The sequence below is a fragment of the Bombus bifarius genome, unplaced genomic scaffold (genome assembly GCF_011952205.1).
Source record: "Bombus bifarius isolate JDL3187 unplaced genomic scaffold, Bbif_JDL3187 scf7180000008190, whole genome shotgun sequence".
Lineage (NCBI taxonomy): Eukaryota > Metazoa > Arthropoda > Insecta > Hymenoptera > Apidae > Bombus > Bombus bifarius.
The window spans coordinates 401,013-421,693 of NW_022884499.1; the positions used below are offsets into that span (position 1 = coordinate 401,013).

The following is a 20,681-nucleotide window of genomic DNA, read 5'->3' on the forward strand; positions in this document are numbered from 1 at the left end:
TTTAATGTTTATATATGCATTTATATAATATACCTCTCTTCTCTCTAGAATTCCTTTGCGGTGATGTCGTTAATGCGACAAACGTTATCGTTATTATTTTTTGCCTGCCATCTCTTCTATCATATTGCTCTATCCATTAACATTGAGATCATTCCGATATCTGACTGCTTTTACTTCCGCTTCCTTGTTCTCCTTCCTCTTTCTTTTGTTTGCTCTATTATTAGTTATTATTCCCTAAACCGATTCGTTCGACATTATCGACATGTCAATTATGCATTTACCATGTTAATACTTATTAAATATTCTTTTAATTATTGTAGATCACAGACAACTTGTTCTTAATCCATAAAAACAATTCAATTATTATTTCTTTCCATAGATTACCAATGTATATTCGTGTTAGTCATATGTGTGTTCGTATACGTGTGTACACGTGTGTATACATGTTCGTTGAAAAGGTGTGTCTGTGTGTGTGCGTGTGTGTATGGCGTTTTTACGTATGGAACAGGTCGCAAACTTGTAAACTTGTAAAATGAAAGATCACGTCGAATGAGAATCACACGTGAGATCATCTTATATAATTCGATGCTGTGTTAAATATATTAAAATTATCTTTTAATACAGATATTTTAACTGTTTCTCGAATCAAGCACCATAGTAATCACTTTTCGCGTTCTTCAGCGGAAAAGAAAATAGTCTATATGAAATCTTAGTTGTTTTTTACTATGCTTCCATTTTCTTTTTTGTAATTCAATCGCTGAAATTAGCGTTGTTTCAGGTCTTCGAACGTAGAAGATTAGGTTCAAGTTGCGTGGTACCCAGGGTGCGACTATTTGATCGATACTCTGCTCAACAATAATTCCAGAACCGAGCAATGGAAAATACTATAATTTACATTCGTTAAACATAGATCTCTGAGTTAATTACACAATGTGTTCAAGATTCATTCTTTATAAAATGCTATGTTTACATTATAACTAGTACTTTGTACAAAGTGGATATTAATGTTGTTCAATATTATTCTAAATTCGCTCATGAATTCTAATAAAACTGACAATGCAGGAGCTTTCTAAGAATAGAACTTGTAGGTAAGAGTCTATGGTAAATATATAGGTGTCGAACATATTTTTTACTCAAATAGTGGAATGATCATAAAATATTACAAATATCGAAAGAACGATCTCCTTTAAGATCCATTATAATTGTGAATTCAAACCTAGGTAATATAATAATAATAAAACTAAAATTTCCGATACAATTTACGCAAGCACCAAATATTTAATTACTATCTTATTTTATAAGCTCCTTTTTCAGAAATCTTTTCGATTATCTTTGAATTTCAGTGTTAAAGGACAGTAATGACATGAAACGGATCAAGTTAATCCGAATATCATGATATTACCTGTCCAAAAAGAAGAATATGAACTTTAAAGAATATTACAGCAGAAATTCATTAAATAACTCGAATTTGGGTGTTGCTAAAATTTGTTCAGCATGAATTTTTGCCATCGATCTCAGGGGCGAAGGTTCGCCTGTCCTGCGCCACTCGTATCGATTTACGCGCAGCAACGATGCCGCGAAAAAACCATCGTTACTTGTTTCACCCTCTGCGCAAGTGGCACCCTGTGTTCCTTTACGTAATCGCGGGGGTGAGTTTTCTTTGAGCCCGCTACGATAGCGGTTCGAAATCTATAATTTTAAAAAATGTCGCGTGCAACATTTGACTGTGTGCTACTCGTTATTCAACCAGAGATACAAAGCGGGAACAATGAACTTTCCGTTCCTTCCTATTGATAAACGTCACCCGATCCACCTTTGAAAAATTACATTCTTTCGCGACACGAAACTGTATCGTGATGCCATACAATATGCTTCAGATAGGGCTGATTCGTGCTGTGTGTCGATCTACTGATAAAGAACTGATATTGGTTTGATAAAGTATCGTTCGATACCTTTTCACTGAGCGTTCAGCATACAAACAACGTCGATTTGAACGCCGACACTTCATCGGATCTTATTTGTCAATATGTTGCAGTATGAACGTATTTCGAAGGAAACATTTAGGTTCATTGTGGCAGTATCTCTTACAGACAGTATTTTCATAGCTCTCACTAACCGCTTTGACATACAATAATTTGTTACATAAATCCTTTTATATTGTTGTGTTATTGAAAAAATGATCGTTTGTTAATAATAATTTGTAATATATGAAATGTCCATTTTTGTTGCACCAATTTTTTAAAATTTCTTTTCAACAAATATTCTTATTCCTATATGTCATCTTAAAGCTGAGAATTTTTTCTATCATATATAATATTATTTTTCTAACATTTACGTATATTAATACATTCTTTTACGATTCAGCCAACCGTTCAAAATCGGACATTTCATATGTTTTAACGTAATACAATAATAATTGTTTATAATTTTGCGAAAATTATATCAAGTCTTATAGTAATATACTTATAGCAACCTACTGATTCAATACGCCAGCAGAGTTAGAAGGGGCTCAGTAGTATCACCCGAGACTAGTCAGACAAATCCACAGTAGACACGAATCAGCCTTCTCACACGATTTCCATCAATCACCAAATTTTCGATCACAATGTTCTACTCGTCGTTTCTATCATATCCGAGCGACCTTTATCTTACTTTTGCCGAAAGAAAACAAACGCAAAAATCGAGTAATCAATGGAGGAAGGGCGCACCCCTAAAGCGTAATTTGAAGTTCGCCGTTTTACGTCTCGGTGAATCGCGTCGAATATTCTCAGACAGAAGCGTGTATTTACGGTTCACGGTAAAACGGACGTGTACATGTAAGTGTATGTGTATGTATGTTCTGTGTACGTGAAAGATACAGTATATCGATACATGTGTGGTTCACGATTCGTCTACGATGCACGTGAAGTGGCGTTTCTCGGATGCGCGTCATGATCACACAGCAAGCAGATTAACTTAGTAATACTTGTTAACTTGGTAACGGTACTCTTAATTCATTAATTTACTCGTTTTAAGCTTCTAGTCCACTTGAGTAAACGCGACCGTTTCGCGCAAGCTCGGTTTCTCTCCTCTTTAGCGTTTGCCGATTATCACGACAGGGATTACATTTTCCTTTTTTTCTCATTTTTTACATTTCCTTGGTCAAGTAAATTAGAGTCAGCCAGAGTTGTGCAAAAAGGACCAAGTGTGTGTATGTGTATATGTGTTTTTTTCACCAGGCGCGTGCTATCGAAGAAATGGGCAGGAATGCTTTCGCTCGACTTAGTATCACGATGAGGAGAAGTGAATCGCGTGACTGTTTATTACATATAATTTATTCTGTCGGTGATCGAATCGTATGGTACGTTCAACCCGCAGGAAACGATTCGCCTTATTTGTCTTACATTCGCAGGCTTCCGTGAGAATAGTTACGTGAATTGCATACACGAAGAAAAAATCGCCTGACTGCGATTATAGGGCGTCGATACCGTACAGAGTGTTCCCGAAGAAGCTCAACGACAAATAATTCCTGTACTCGACACGATATATATATTATATATAATGATCTCCAAAATCGATCCATTTCGCAATTCTCTTTGATATTGTGCTACGAACCGCGTTTCCCCAAAGCACAATCATTGAGAATTTATACAATTTCTACGTTTGTACAACGTTCCTCGAGCATCGCTATGAGCAAATTCGGAAACTTGTTAAATCGTCAGGAAGAGGGATTACACAGTTTAGATATGGAATGGTTTCCAAGTCGATGGTTCATTTGCATCGATCTTTCCTCAATGGCGATCGAGTAGTGCCGGGAATTTATCCTGGAAGTTCTTCTATAATGTTTCGGAAGTACCCTTTACGATACGACGAGACCCCAGAGATGCTCGGAATATCGGCAACGAATCCGAATGTAATGTTTCCTCGCTGGATCCTCGCCAAGCAGCCGATCGTTCGACCTCGGTGCCGGGCTAAAAACGCGAGCCACCAACGGATTAATCGATCAGCAAGAACCGAGAGGTCACGTTCTTTGCATGCGTTTCTCGTGATGCCGGGCGGTTGTCGAGTAGAAAAAAGTCTGTCACAAAATATCGTTATATCTCTATTGGATAATAATTAGCGCGTACACAGTGTGGGACAGTATCATGCGATAGCGTTGTGGCATATTATTAAAACACTCTCTTTCTATCTTTCCTTTGTCTTTCATCTTGAACGACACTCTGGATCAAACCCTATATCAATTACATTCTTTTTTTTCCGTTTCTTCGCTTTGAGGAGAGAACGCCGACGAATATCCTATTTTTATTTTCTTTCTTTTATTTTTTTATTTTGTATTTAATTGGACGCAATTGAACGCCCGTTCCTTTCGAAAACTCTTACGTTGAGCATCGTACACCACTGGTTCAATCCGTGGAAATACCTGAAGATACGGTCGCCATTGCGGTCTTTTTTCTCTATTACATATTTCATAAAATTTTCGTTCTTCATCTTTGATAGTCGGTGAGAGAATATTGGCTATATTTGCGGTCGGTAACTTGAACAAGCTACGTAGAAGAAAAAATTCTTTTTCTTTCGCTTTTTCTCTCGTTTCTTCTAGGTCCCATTCTTGGGTTCCCGCTTAGTGCGGTTTCCAGGAGATGTTGTTCAGACCTTGAAAGTGTCGCTTCAGACTGCTGCCGTCGGCCCAGGGGGAGTTGAGATACTCGTCGTCATCGTCTTGCTCAAGTTTCTGAAACAGGTGTATCAGCGTTGGTTAACGTTGTAAATGTATACAGTGCAGACTGTAAGAAAATCAAGCGTCAGATGATAATTTAGTAAAGTTGGGACAGTCACAGTTGATACGTAAATTTAACATTTTTCCACTTGGCAGTCTCGAATGATGAAAATTGGTTCTTAATCTTTTTTTGAAACAAGAAAAAGCTATTCTGAAGATAAGGCGCTTGAATTTTCAGTATTGGCAAAAATTTATAAGTATCGCACCTACACTTGTGCACACATCTACGTACATCTACTCACATCTATACACAAAGTGGAAAAGATTATAATAATCGATACCAAATCTCCATTATTTGCGTTTGAACTCTGAATGACCCAACTATAGCGGATAGCGAATTAATGATAGTAAATTGATTACCTTGTCCTGTTTAAGAAAGAAAAAGTTAATGGAAGATCTATGGTGATTAATTTTCTCACCTCAGGTACATAATTTTCGCACTCTCCCTTTTAGATTCGCACATTCACCCATCCTTCGCAGACACACACATGTACACATTTTAACGAAGATGGAGCGTCATTCTTAAAACGAAGGATTTGTGTGTAAAGTTGGGATTTTTAAATTTTCTTTTTTAAGTTATGATTTAGATTAACGAACAAAATTTTCCATAACGTAGATTTTATTTAGTTTTCATTTTTTATTGGTATTTGCGTACTACGAAATAATATGTACATATTTTAAAAAGAAATCTTTTAAAATCCCTTAAAAATCGTACTTCTGACGCTATTGTAATTTTAATGCTTCGCTCACATGCTACGAAATAATTTTATCATCGATTTCATTGATATCCCAAGAGGCTCTTGAAGATCTTTAATGCCACCAAGAAGCTCGTCAACGACAACGATCGAAAGATAATCCAAGTTTGCCGATGGTCTTAAACAGTTAAGCAAATGAATGGTCTCATAATCTAACCTTAAAGACCAGAGACCGGACCAAGGAAACTTTGGATGGTTCATAAGATATAGCATAAAATTCATTTTCGAAGTAATATCGTTTTTCCTCGATCTTACTTCAAAATTTAATATCCTTTCCTGTCCTAGTTTCTAAAATTTACTAAGAAAGGAAATGAATAAGGTACAGAATTCACTAGATAATAATTCGCAAATATTACAAAAATAACTGTTGGAAACAGTAAATGTTGTTTAAATTCGCAATAAGGTGCCTATTTAATTTTTTAATAATGTAGATATAATATAACGAATAATGCATCAACATTTAAATTTTATCCTTCCAAGATAATTCAGAGTTCTTATTATTTGTATATAATTCAGTTAAATATGTAAAAAACCATAATGTATTTAAAACAACGTATCTTATAAAATTTTTAAATCTCTTTTTATTTAAATTCTAAAAATACTTGATATTTCGAACAACTTCTATGTAATTTATCTGAATATGTAAAGTAACATATTTAATTATCTTACAAAATTCTAAAATTCCCTTTTCTTTGCTACGTCTATCTAATGGAACTAAATAACTAAAATAATAAAATTTTAAAATCCATTTCTTCTTCGAAAGCTCTAGATATCTAATACTATTTTCAATTACTAAAGACTCTTGTTATAGAACTACATCTCTTCATTTAAAATGTGAATTAACGTTCTATCTTGAAACTAATGAAGGAACGATAAACGCTCAATTTGTCCCAACATTCTCACGATAAATTCCACCGATCGTTTGCGCGAAATGAAAGCGAATAAAAACTAGTGTGCCGAGGAGAAATAAAAGGAAAAAAGCGATCGCGCGAACGTAGAACGATTAATCGTTTCGAACGAGAAGACGACAGCAAATCCCTTAATGTTTATCGGGCGCATGCTCTACTTGCTGCTCGAAACCAGTCCAACGCAAAGTGGTGCCGTATTATTGATCAAAATGTGTACACGCTGTTCGACGTTGAAAATCTTCGAAATTGTACGCGGTTATCGATTATTACTTCGTGAAACAGCATGCGATTTCCTGCAGTAATGTTACACCGAATTCGATACGTCAATCGAACGGAAATCAGAGGCTGTTAACGAATCGGCCAATTGGAGGTACTGTTACGAGAATAAAAATAAAGCTTCGAAATGGGATAATAGTGTAAATGCAAGATCGTGTGTAGGCAAGATGCCAGAATCGGGGCTATATATTCAAACATTCAACCCGGACAGCCCTATCGATCGAGTCGCGCTAACGAGTGATTTCATTTAGTATTAAATTCATGTTAAAATGTGTGTTTTATTGATCATGGACATTGAGAATGTACATAGCTTAGAACGTTAGTGGAGGATGAAAGATAATAGCGTGATGTTCGATTCTTCTGATAGGTCGTTCCACGTTTCAATTATGGAATTCTCTTTGCTTTTAGAAGTTATTGCTGAATTATCTCAAAACACTCAAATTTTATTATAATATTTTTCGCAATTTTATATTATTGTAAATTGATTTTCTAAAGGAGATCCATCCTTCTAAAATAATGTGAGGTAGCGGAAACAGTGCTGAGAAATCGTACAAAATAAAATTAAGTATCTTGTAAATGGCTTTTTGGAAATATAAGTATATCTGACTTAATTGTATGTTGTGATTTTTATTTCTTGTATTCCGAGATTAAAACGGTAGGATAAAAGTTTTCTATCTATTGTCTTGCGAGAAACTCAACCCGGTCGAAATGGCGACGAAACGAAACAGCATGAAATATTCACCTTCATAGTTTAAAGGTTAACCTAACAGTAATATCGTATTCCACTCGTAACGTTCATGTTTCATCTGATATCTTGGGGTCGAGAAACGAAAGAAAATTAGAGATCGTAAATTGCGAAATTTCAAAATCCTAATTAAGATCTTTAGTGGATATTAATAGAAGAATGTTACTATTCGTCTGGTCTCCAGGAGTAGGTGACCACGAATAGGTAGACGAGTAGTCAAGTAAAACAAAGTTGCAAGGTTCAGAGTTGACCTGACAGAGAAGGGGTAAGAGCAGGTTGAAAGTGGAAACGGGGTGAGTTGTTGGAGTTAGGCTAGAAGCTGGGATGGAGGTGGTTAGGTCAGAATCGATGCCTGCGTCCTTGCCTGGCCTCACTCACGCTACTCACGCATCCCATATAGAGATTGATTTACGTATAGGAAAAACGTATGTACACGGTACACATTTCATTGTAGATTTAAAACGAATTAATTGTTTGTGATTTGTCCAGGAAATTAGGTTGAAAAAGATGTTTGTACCATTTGGAATATTTAATATGTAACTTTCTAATTTTCATCCTTTGAATTTTTAATTCTTTTGAATGTAATATTTTATACTACTTTCATTTTACGATTACTGTAGGATGATACGCGAGAACTATAGGTATCGCTAAATGTAAATACATATATGTATGCATGTATGTGCATACATAAATATATAAATGTATATCTAGACAAGGAGTAAATCTATCAATCTTTTAATTACCAATGAGAACTATGTGAGATAACGTTCTGTACGATTATGTCTTATAAAAGTTTATCCATTTGGGCAAGAAAATAAAAGCTTTTATTCTTTCTGTTTCTTTAACAAAATGTAAGTATGTATTTCTTAATTTCACGAAACTGGAATTAGAGAGATCAATTGACCTAATTTAATTTCATAAACTGTATTCATCGTTATTTTTGTCTTAGTCTGGATGATGTTTTACATTTATGCTAATTAAATAAACACATGAATATACATTTAGATACACGAGCAAGTAGCATCGTTTATGGTACTTCATCATGTTTCTGGTTGTCGCAAACGTCGAACAAACTGATATTTGACTTCGTGTAATTTCATGTAGTATATGATTAAATTCGTGTTAAGTTCAGTAGTCTTAGTCTATCGTTAAGATATTAATATAAAAAATCAATTTATCAACCTGTAATATACTTGCTATAATTTATCCACAATTATTTTTAACAAATTTAATGTCCTCACCACCTCCAAAGAATAAGTCTGCTGGGAATTAATTCTGGTACCACGACTGTAACTAATTACATGTTGCGCTTCGAATTCTGATACGCGCCCCCTAAGAGAAATTGATTACATTGCGGCAAGTAAACTAATCGTCGTGGGACACCGAAAAGCCGATGGGAATTTCCTATTAAAGCAATTCGAATCTTTGACGAGCAGATAGATCTGTTCGTTGTACTTACATATCGGTTTCGTAAGTTCATAATCAGTATCGAGCCATTAAAAGCAATGTAAATATCATTGAAATTCCACTGTGAATTCAGGTAAGATATCGATCCAATATAGATAAAATATACATATCTTGGAAGATCAAAAGATAGGAAAGTATCCTCTCTTATAAAGCTGGTTAACGTTTTTCATTTATTTTGGAAAGGTGACTGTAATACTGTAAGTTATTTTAAATTAATGAGAGAAGATTGTAAAAGAGCGCAAGTATTTTGTTGTCTATTTTCTTATTTATTTAACTCTTTTATCTCTAAATTATTAATAGCCATAAATATTTACTTGTAATTTTTAACGCAATAAACAATGTTGATAATTTCCTGGTAAAATGAATAAGAACTTATTGAATACGAATATTTCGATGTTCAGGAACTTGTGAGGATTGATTGTATCTAAATACGAGAAGGATAGAACTTAACGATTTGAATTCAATCGTTCACACAGTTTACGCGACAAGTTATTTAACTGTGAGGCATCCTTAAGGAAGAAAGCTTTAGTAGCAGTTTTGGCAAGCCAACAACGCTATTATCTCTTCTCGCTTTGTTCGATGAGCTCCTTTCTTCACAATTCCATTTTTCTCAATAAAACAGGAGAGCTAACAATGAACCCGAAAGAGATTCTTTTTCTCTTTTCTATCCATTAAAAGTTCAATCGCGACTGTAAACTCGATAAAATATTGCATTGTATTAGATCGTTTGATTTCCTTTCTGTGTCTGAAAAATTCAATTTTCAAAAGGTCAATAAATATTATCAATAAATGATCCTTCTATTTTTTTTATTTGAAATTTATCGCATATCGTTGACTGTCAAAATTTTAATGCCTCTGGTGAAATTTATATTCTCTATTTCGAATAATAAATCGGATGATAAATTGGCGCGCTTCAGTTTTCTATAACATTTTTGGTTTAATTCCATCAATAGATAAATGCTCAAGTTCATTCATACATTGTGTAGTTGTACGATACGATAGAGAAATATGGAATATGATCTCTTCTAGAGATCACGCGAAAATACAGAGCTTGTCAAAAGAGTGGTTTGATTTAAAAAAAAATAATAGTTTTCAAAAATAGAATTATAAATCTGCATAAAATTTTATATTAATCCTCGTTTCTGACATAGAAGAATCCATCATTCTAAAAATATGTCAACTAAAAAATTTATTATGTGTAATATAATCTTATGTAATAAATAAAAACTAAATTTGTTGACATTCTTTCTTTTTTTCAAAAGTATGAGCTACGAAACTATTGTGAATTTTTTTATGTAACACATATTTTGAAATGTCGTGTAGTAATCCATTGATTTCGCCGTAGACTACAAGGCGCTCACTCTCCTTTCAACTACACTCTATATGGAAACGGGACTCCGTGTGTCATTAACAGTATTTATAACATCACATTCTCTAGGCTCTCAAGCATTTTCAATTTTTATTACGATAGTTTCTTTACTATCGATATTTTCAAAATGTAATATTTTGCATTATTTCATTACATCCAATACATTGTATCGTGTATATTTTAAATTAATAACTTAGTAATGTACAAGAATTGAAAGATTTAATTAATTATTATAGAAAATAATATCGAAATTTCACTTCTGTAAATATTCGATAAGTACTTTATGTATATTCCGGCCTCTCAATTTTTAACTAATCCTCCCTTTCATAAGAATTTTATTTTTTATTAATTCTTTATCATCCTATCCTAAAGTTATTAGTTCAATATTTCAAAAAAATTAAAATCTACAAATTATCAACTTTTCAAATTTCACATATTTATATCGGAATAAAGAGTAGATAGACATTTTTTTTGAAATGTAACTATCATGAGGGTAAGAACCTTTATTTAATTCAGATAAACGTTTAATTTACGCTAAAAAGAGGTTAGTTAAATTAATTGAAATCGACAGAGTTCCGTGATATCTTTATTACGAATTTCACAACTTCTCTCAATAATTGAACAGCGAAAAAGTAAATCATAATTTCCGACCTTCTCAGTGCTCTCGTATAATTCTTTCGACGAGTCAAAGCACCCTTCCATTTATAGCATAGCTCGGGAAAAACTCCGGCGACTGGTAGTCTGGAAAATAAAGTTTCCTATTGCCCGTTCACTGGAACTTCTGCTATCTACGAGAACAGCATAATTTTATACTTTCATAATTTCGTTGGCAACACCGAAATCAAGCAAAGAATCGCCTAGTTTTCTGATCTCAACTCGAAAACTGCAATCGACAGCGAAGAAACTCGATAAAGATGAAGATTCCCAGGCGGAAATAGGAAGTATCGTAACTATTATGTAGGAAGAATAAATTTTACAAGGACTATTTTTTATAATTTAATTAAAGATTACCACATATTCTCGAAGCAATTTCATTGAAAATGTATTTCGATCTTGGTGGAATCGTAAGGGTGCGTCAATTTTTTTATCGTTACGAGAATAGAAATATGTTCGAAGAATAAAGGAATTGGAACAATAGTATCCAGAAAAGAAAAATAAGCATTTCACCGTGTTTTCATTTGTTTTTATTGTGTGAAGATGCTAAATTCTGCTTAATGCAACGTAACGAACGGAGAAAAAAAGTTATCGGAGAAAAGAGTTGTGTTTTATTCGGATATCGAAGGAATAAAAATCGTCCTACATAAGATAATACCTGTAATTCGATGATAATTGTGTCTACAAATAAATTACATAAAAACCAATTACTTATTTTATGCTAACGATAAAGGAGGAAAATTGTCTTTCACGATCGTACGATGGAGTTTTAATTTCAGACGCGCTCAACGCACAGCGAAAGATAATATCTCACTTTTTGCAGTCAAAATTCAAATATCCCTGAAACAAATCTTTATTTACGTCGGATTTCTATACTTCCATTCGTAAAAATATAAATTTATATAAACATCCACAGTTTATTTAGAAATAAATCCAAAATTTATTATCCGACAAGCTTTTATATCTCTTTACTTCAAAGCATGTGTTTTTAAAATTACGATCAACACTAACAGAAAATCCAGATGAATCTTGTTCGACATAGAAATGAAGGATTTCTGCACGATAAGAGGATGCGATTCAAACTGGTGTACATATGTCAGATCTATCATCAGTTCATATTTATCTATTTAATTCTGTTCTACGTTCTATCTCGCGAATTGTTGATATTGCGACCGTTACAACGGTTATTTTGACGTTGGACCCACGTTTTTCATCTCTGTAACACTATGGCCGATGCAACTATAACGTATCTACAGTGATATGAACACTGATTGAAGTAACTGGAGCAAGAAAGTCGATCAATTGTCTAACTGAGCTTGATTTCTTGTAAAAGAATTTATTCCTTTTGTTCTATCGATAACTGATGTTTTTTAGGGATTTTTGGGAGATAGTGAAGAAAATTGATGTTGATAAAGGAAAAGTTATACTACGGATTCAAGTGATAGGTTCTGATTCGTTTCTAACGTAAGTATGTGTGCCGAGCAGTACATTGCGGAGATTGATTTTGTTCTATTTGTGTGCATACAAGAGCGTATTTTAAACGGGAAAGAATATCGTGAAGGTTCACGCTTTTATAGAAAATAGTCTAATATTTATCGATATTCTATTAAATAATTTAATAGAAGATATTTCTAAAGTGAAACGCTTATAATTTCGAACGATTAGTAAATTGTACGGAGAAATTGTAAAATAAATGTTTCATGTATTTCAGGCTTGTTTCTTCTTGAAGTTTATATGTTTCACAAATTGCGAAAATGAAGCGTTAGAAAGAGTCGAAAAATTAATAAAAATATTTGTGACGCAATGAAAATGGTTCATCAAGTTTTGCAATTGAACATGCAGGACAATTTCGTGGAAACACATTATATAATAAGCGAGTTCAAACAGGGAGGAACGTCGCAAGTTTCCACGTTAACGCTATTACCGTGCTTTCGTATTGCTAAAAGCAAAGACAGTTGAACGTTCGCTTCGGGTAATGAGGTTGCGTTAAATTCGCATTCTCTTCAGTTCATCGTCCCTCTTCTCAACAAAGACGATCATATTCCGGAAAGTCTTTTTTTCATTCTTGATCTACTTATAATAACTTTTCATATAGATTAACTATGTCTTAATTATACTTTTACAAGAAAAGACGAGTATTAAAAATGGATCTCTTTGAAGATAAAACGATATACGAGAAAGATTTAAACCTTTAGATTCACTCCGCTATACCATGAAAAGCAAACTAATAAAAACCTGAAAATAGGGTGGCTTTATCTTTCGAACAATGTTATACAAATAAGAGAAACAATTTTAGAACATTTCAGTCGTAGAATTATTAAGTAAGTAAGAAACTTCTATTCTCTTACGATAGAAAAGAATAAATACAAAATAATCACTCTCATGGGTAACTAACTTCTTTCTTAAGAGGAAGTAAGTTTATAGAAACTGGTTTTATAAGAGTCACAGTTTTGGAGGGTGGGAAATCTCTTCAATACACTACTTCTAAAGTATCTTTGCTCCTGAATTTTTTATTCTGTGGACGAGCGTTAATAAAAGGTAATCGTAAGCGAGAATAATTATTTTGATCGATAAAGTCGTTCTTTTTTTACATTCTACACGTTCTTTTGTTATTTTCTCGTCTTTCTTTTTTGGAAGAAACGTTCTAATGTAATTTTATTCTATCGAATTCTTAACCTGAATTTCATTCACGTAAATCCTTTAAACCCTTTGTAGTTTATTGGCACCATTACAGCGACATTGATAATGTGAAGATTGTTTCTTTTATTCTTTTCGCCAATAAAGATAGAATACGGAAGAAGGCTACTGAATAAATGAATTCACAGACATTTATGGTTATTTTTCTTAAATATGTTGACAACACTGTGACTCTTATTTACTTCGAAGGAGTAATCTCTTACGGCTTTAGAATCAATTCAATCATTCATTTCAAATACTTCATAATTAATAAACTATTTTCCCAAGAACTGCTCAAAATTTTTAATTCTGTTTGCTGAACAGTACGCTTTATATATGAAATCTGAAAGAAGTCGAACGATACAAGAATGTCAAGTTCAGTTCGAAGTAGAATCGCAGATGGCTAATATATTCTTTGACATTTCACCCGACCACCGAAGATAGCAACGTAAACGGAATTTCCACGCATCAAAACAAACTTCATTCCCACCGAAACGCTCTCTCTACCTCATGGCACGAATTCTGATAGTTCAGATTTCCCGCGACAAACATGCGACAACGTTAAAGATCTTCGTACAAAGGGTTAAACTGCGTTTAGGGTTAAGCCAGGCGAGCATCGTTCGGAAATCTCGAGGCCATAGATCCGATTCAACGATGGCTAATCGTATTCGATGCGCAGGCCGCAGCGTTTGCGCAGCCGAGTGATCGGATATCTTCGGTTTGTCGCGGGCCACCGGCGAAATTGACCGTGTAATCATCCGATATCGACGCTTTGTCGAGCTTGCTGACCGTGTGCCATGGATATTTATATACGTACGATCCGCGAGCACCGTTTATCTCGAGCGTATTTTATGCCTGTTCCCGCGCACAAAGGCCGCTCGATAACCGTTTTCCAACGACGATCACTCCGTTCTTCCCATTCGATGGCCGTGCACTCTGGGCTAAGCTTTTTGTCCTCGCGAAGGAATCTCTCCGTAGTTTTACGCCGATCGGATCGATACTCCGCAGGATACGCGACGAAACGAGTTCTTCCATTTATGGATTCGCGAGAAAGTGCGAGTTAAAACGGAAAACCGAGGGTGTTCGAAGTTTTTAAGGGATGAAAAAGAGATTGACGCTGCTGTAGTATCGTGCAGTCTTTTGTGATGTTGATGGATATGTGTTCGTGTGTTCAGGAAAGGTTCTGATAGCGGTGTAATGTTTAAACTGTTACGAGAGAGTGTATTGAAATTCCAATGCAGATGTTGAAGGATTTTTCAGACGTGGTGAAGATAGAATGATGGTACATATAAGTATATGTACTTTTCTTTCTTTCTGAAGGTTTCAAAGGTGATGAAGATATTCGTAATATGTTGGAGAGAACCTGTCAGCAATATTATATTTTAAGAGTTTTGAGAAAGATGCAATGGAATTTCAACAAGGATGCCAAAATTTCGTTTGAGCATGATAAAGATCCAATGATGATTTATATATCTTCTTTTTTCTCCGAAGATTTCACAGTTATAATGTTTATCGAAAGAAAGCAAAGGTTAATTCTCTATATGTCATTTATGAATAATTATAACGATTTTATTGGTGATAAACTTTGTCAAAGAATTTTATCCTATAAAATCCTAAAACCTAACCCATTTTAGGGTCCTCATACAGATTAGTGCAAATAACAATCGATATAATTGCACTAACATTCTACTGTTTTGAATTCTTCAAATCTTTTGTTATATTCTCATACGTGAATAAATACAAACGTCACTTAACAAAATCTGCTTTTCAATTTTTACCGAAGCATACGTAACAAAGAAAATACCCAAAGAATTTCGGCTTACATTCCTTTTTCGAGTTTTACACAGTTACGTATTACGTAATTACAATTCGAATATTGCTATTTGTTCCTCAACATCATCTACTTCTTTCGTAAAATGTTTATAAACGTCCAAGATCACGTTCTGTCACAATATACAACTTCGTTGATATATTTTTTCTTCCTTTACTTTCAACGAGTAAATCGTGGGAAAATTGCTTTAACACGATTACATAGTTAGAATTAACGATTTCTTTAAACCCTACGCGGCTGAGTGTTGCTAGATTGACCAGAAGCCCTATGATCCAAGTAACGTGGTACTCTAACTACCAAGGCGCTTAAAACCAGCCAAGTGTCCCATTAACGACGTTTGTTTTGGCTCGACTGAATCCTGACCATTACCTGTGGTTTATTACGCTATTAGTCGTAACAACAGAAATACATGATCTTTGATATGTAACCAGTAAAATATGACTCTTGTTACGCGGTATCATAAATTCTCGGAGCTGTTTTCGAAAGACGTATGCTAATCTCGCCGTGTCCGAAACTAACCCTTTGAGATGCATTTTTCAAGAAAATTATAGGAATGTTACATTCAATGGAGATTTGTGATGATTTTGGGGTTTGAAATTTAGAAATTATTGTTAGTCGATACGAGTATTTTATTTTGCCAGCGATAAAAATTCTGTGTAAACGTTTGTTTAAGTAGAAATGTCTTTAATATTTTGAAATTTGTATGTAGTAGAGATTGGAGAATAAAGTATCTTTAAATTTGTATATACACACGTGTCAGATTTTTAACTAGCGATTAATTCAGTAGTAGCATTTTAACAGTTTTTAACACTTTTAACAGCATTATACAGAAATTATGTTTCCTTCTATATTGCAAGTATTAATTTCGAATATGATTCAATTAACTAATAAACTTTTGGAGTTGTCTGTTGTTTGCTCGTTCAGATTTTCCAATTTTCCAAATAGCTTCCGTCAACGGAAAGTGGTGATACTATAGATTTATATACATAGAGTCTTGATAAATTGGATAGAGAAAAGAACCAGTCAGTCAGATTGCTGAAATGGGATTCGAACCCCAATTTTTCGTTTGGCAGGCTACTCGAAGCGATTGACCTATTTGACCTATCGATAAATTCTTTCTCCCTAAATCGAACATTCGAAATGTTTACTTTCTGTCGAATTAATCTTTAGAGATTAATCATGATACAACAAACATCCAATATTACGTCCCTCCATACACGATGCTTCCACATTTAATAAAGTTCGATATTGCATATCGACAATAGTACTTTCTCAGAGTTCAGGAGCGCTTGGTCCTGAAAGAATTAAATATAAGAGCATTTTCGTACCTGTTTAGTACTGCGACTACTTTCGTTAGAACTACGAAACCCGAATTAACACACACTTTTAACAAACCCAGTTCCAACACCACCGAAATTCCAAAACATTCTCTCAGAAGTACACTCAATAACTGAACTTATACCAAACAAGCCGAAACATTCTCAACGCCACAAGTAACTCCACGTTCATAAAATCTCGAGATATCTAGCTTAGTTCAAGCATGAAATTTCTAACCTACTTCACACTTCTCCTCGACCAATTGCAACTAACAGTTTTGCTCTCTACAAGATTGTAAGGCACGTAAGAACGAAAATGGAAAACGCAGAAACAAATGACCTTTTAGATCTTACAGATCTTCACGCTTACCCATGAGTGTAGTATGTGTTAGGTATCTCATCCAGGCTTTCTCTGCTGATGTCGTCGGCCATGGCGACTTTCAGCTGATGCCCGAAGCTTGCTAGGTCTTCCCTGAAAGCCTCGCTACCGGGCGTAAGGGCGCCGCTCGTCAGTGGTAAAGGTGTCGCGTTACTTCCTTCACCCTCTCCGCCGTCCTCGCCCTCCTCGCCGCCCACGAGGACCACCTCCTCTTCGTTGTAGATCTTGAAGTAGGCGATGGTGAGGTATATCACCGAGATTATGAAAGACGGTATCGGAATCGCCATCGCGTACACCAGATTCATGTAAACCTGCGGGGAATACGTCACGCGAGCAACCTCACTGGATGGTTCAACGTCCACTTCCGCTTTCGTGCGGCATATCAAAGAATAGCTCGTACGCACTGAATTGGTTAGGGGAGTTTAGTGGAAAGGATTTATGCGAAGAATTTATCGAATGGAATGTTTCAGTTTGATGAAAGCAGTTGTCTCAACTTGTCGGAATAAATATAAAGTATTACGGAACAAGTATCTTTTAAATTATAAGAAATTTTCATTCGATTTCTTGGAAGATATAGAAAAGTGTGAGCCAAGCAACTATAATGTAAAGAAATGATCTAAAACTCAAAGAAGAATAATAACTATGGAGTAGTAATTTCTTACTTAGTAGTAATCAATAAAAGAAAGATCTAAAATATCCAAATGTAAAATTTCCTCCAAAATCTCGATCTTACTATCGATACATAGACACGTGTCCATAAAATGTCCTCTAAGACCTGTATTAAGAGAAAACAGCTAATAAAAAACTATTTCATCAAGAACACATTTTATCTCCGTCCGATACCAAAATTCGCGTCTTTACATTTTCATCCAATAAATTTCCTCGGTGGCGTCAAACGATCCAATGTCTGAACGCATCTCGAGGGCGCCGTTAATTTACGAAATTGACACACGTAGCGTGGTAGGAGTGGCAAGCTTTTCCACCGGTAAATCCACGATGTTATCGTCGCTTTATAATGGTCAGGGCGTTCGTTTTATCTCTCTCGGTCTCTCTTCTTGCCCATTTTCATCCTTTCTCGCTCATGTGGATTCAATTCTACCGCAGCTGAAGAGCGGACGAGCGAGAAATTTTCTTTTCTTCCGGACAGCGCGGCACGAGTTTCATCGAGTACGATGGTTTCCGTCTTTGTCGTCGGGCCGGGTATTCAGCCCGCTTGAAATGCATTGTTCGTCACCGTACAGGCGGCTACGTTTCCGTAAACGTAACGGAATTTTACTGTGCCTCGCGCCGGAATATCGTTTTCCACGCCGAGATACCGGCGCTCTTTCCAACTCGCGACGCTTGTTTCTTTTTAAATCCTCTTTCGGAATTTTCCATCGACGCGCCACCAGTAATTTACGCGAATTAAGTAAAGTATGCGGAATATTTCCAGATTTATGGAAACTTTTATTTGAGATAAAAGTGAAAAATAATAATTTCGAATAATGTATCTTTTTGACTTTATTATTGACTATTTTATTATTTTCATTTTATTTTATTTTATTTTATATTATTTCATTTTAATTATTTATAATAAAATTCTGTGTTGAGATCAAATAAATCATTTTCACACAGTTTTCTGTTTTGGCTAATTTTTTCATGTAATTATTTCAAAGTAACTTGTAGCCGAATAAAACGATGTATTATTTGAATAATCATGGGTAAAACATTTTATTCAAGTACTAATATCGAAGCCCAATTTCTTTCAGGCGGATCGATGACTATTGCGATTTAATATATAAAATAATAAATTAAATGAATTTGTTTTGTTCCTTCTATAATCCGTTTGTGAATAACTGTATTCATTCTCGTATTATCCTCTTATACTGCAAACTCAGCAATTTATTGTGTTTCATAAGAATGCTTTATTTCTACATTCTACTTTTCAAATATTCCAAAAATCCAATTTGATACTCACGAACTGTTCACTAAAAGTATCTCATAATCAACGGATCGTTGAGACAAACCATTTTACGCTCTCTCGTAGATAAAATTCCATTACACAATTACATTCTTTTTGTTCGTCCAGGTACTTTTTAATTTTGTCTTTCCTGATAATAAGTGAAGAGGGAAATTTAAACGCGCACAATCGCCTTTCTTCTTCGTAACTCTTTCTCCCCATTGATGCAACCAATGCAATCGGCATCAATTACTCTAGCTCGCGGCTCCGTGTCTTTGTGTCCAAATTAAAACAGATACCGATCTCCGTTAATAATGAGCGTCGTTACGTATTTAACCATTTACTGGGGAGACGTTGTTCGCTGCATAATGCACTATGCCCTCAATAAGCACCTGCAGTATCGATTCACGGTCCGACGTTCTTGTCTACGGTAAACTCGCACGAAAGTCACACACATAAAGACTACTGTCGCGTGACTTGTACGTACAAGCACCGGGTGTAAATCGGCGACGTCTAGAACGCGGTAACCGGGTTACACCTCGAAGCAAACGACACGTCACTGCGACGAGATACGATTCTTATCCCTTTCGATTATCGTAATATTGATTCAATTCGTAAAGACCAATTCCTCTATTTGCAATTCTGTCTGGAACGAGCATCAACAGTTCACGTTTCGACAATCAACGTGATACTTACTGTCGAATGATTCATATGGTAAATAATATCGTGAAGCTGATTTTTCAGTACCATTTGTTCTTCTGCTCAGTCTTACATCGTGATGAAATGGATATTGAATTCACTTCTCAATGATTAGCGTGGCATTTAATGTCGAACTCTTGACATAGTAAACAGTATTATCACATTTTTCGTTTTGGGAAATTGATTCTATTCTCTTGTTTGTATTATTTATAATGAATTTTTTAGATATAATTTTCGATCTTTTTGTAGGTTACGATTGTACTTGACGTACTTGACTCTCCTTTTGTAAGCTGCTCGATAATTAAAAAACAAATATTTAATTTTTTGTTAGTTATAATAAATATTCTTGAATTTTCTTCATGCAGATACAAATAAATATATTGCAGGTTCGAAGGATATCAAGTAACATGATCAAGATGAACGGTAAAATGTCTGATCATGAGCGACAGATTCTATGATACTTGCTATACTTCTCACTTCATTTTAACGTTGCCGACATATTTTATAATTAATTTAATTTATATCAAGGTTTTGTTGCTCACTCCAATATTTGAATATGACTTTCGATTTGTAGTTTAAATTTGTGTTAGCATTTCTCTTGTTATCTCAATATCGTTATATTCATGTTCTCTGTAATATCCATAGCATATATAAATATCCTTTTTCCTGCTTATCTAAATAAGATCAAGATTCAGGAAGAATTATTACTATCTATACCAATTGGACAGATGCACATAAATGTGAATCAATAATAATATCCATTTCTTTTTTACACAGAACAATAAACTTAAACGATAGAAAAATTCCTGAGGTGTAGCACATAACAAACGTAGAATACAAAATCAACTGAATTATATGCATAGAAACCAGATACGTTGCATACGTAAGTGCAACAATGTTTCGCCCAGATCAGT

The 20,681-nt window shown here is 34.7% G+C and overlaps 1 protein-coding gene across 1 annotated transcript in view; it reads right to left on the reverse strand.

Moving 5' to 3' along the window:
* Positions 1 to 4,024: 4,024 nt before the first annotated feature.
* The window catches only part of LOC117209663 (protein tipE), a 33,704-nt gene continuing 17,047 nt past the window's right edge, over positions 4,025 to 20,681 (reverse strand). The window contains exons 5-6 of the mRNA XM_033451910.1: positions 17,121 to 17,440; positions 4,025 to 4,708 (exon numbers count right to left, since the gene is read on the reverse strand). Coding sequence (XP_033307801.1) covers positions 4,645 to 4,708; positions 17,121 to 17,440 — 384 coding nt within the window. The 3' untranslated portion in view covers positions 4,025 to 4,644. The remainder of the gene's footprint in view (positions 4,709 to 17,120; positions 17,441 to 20,681) is intronic.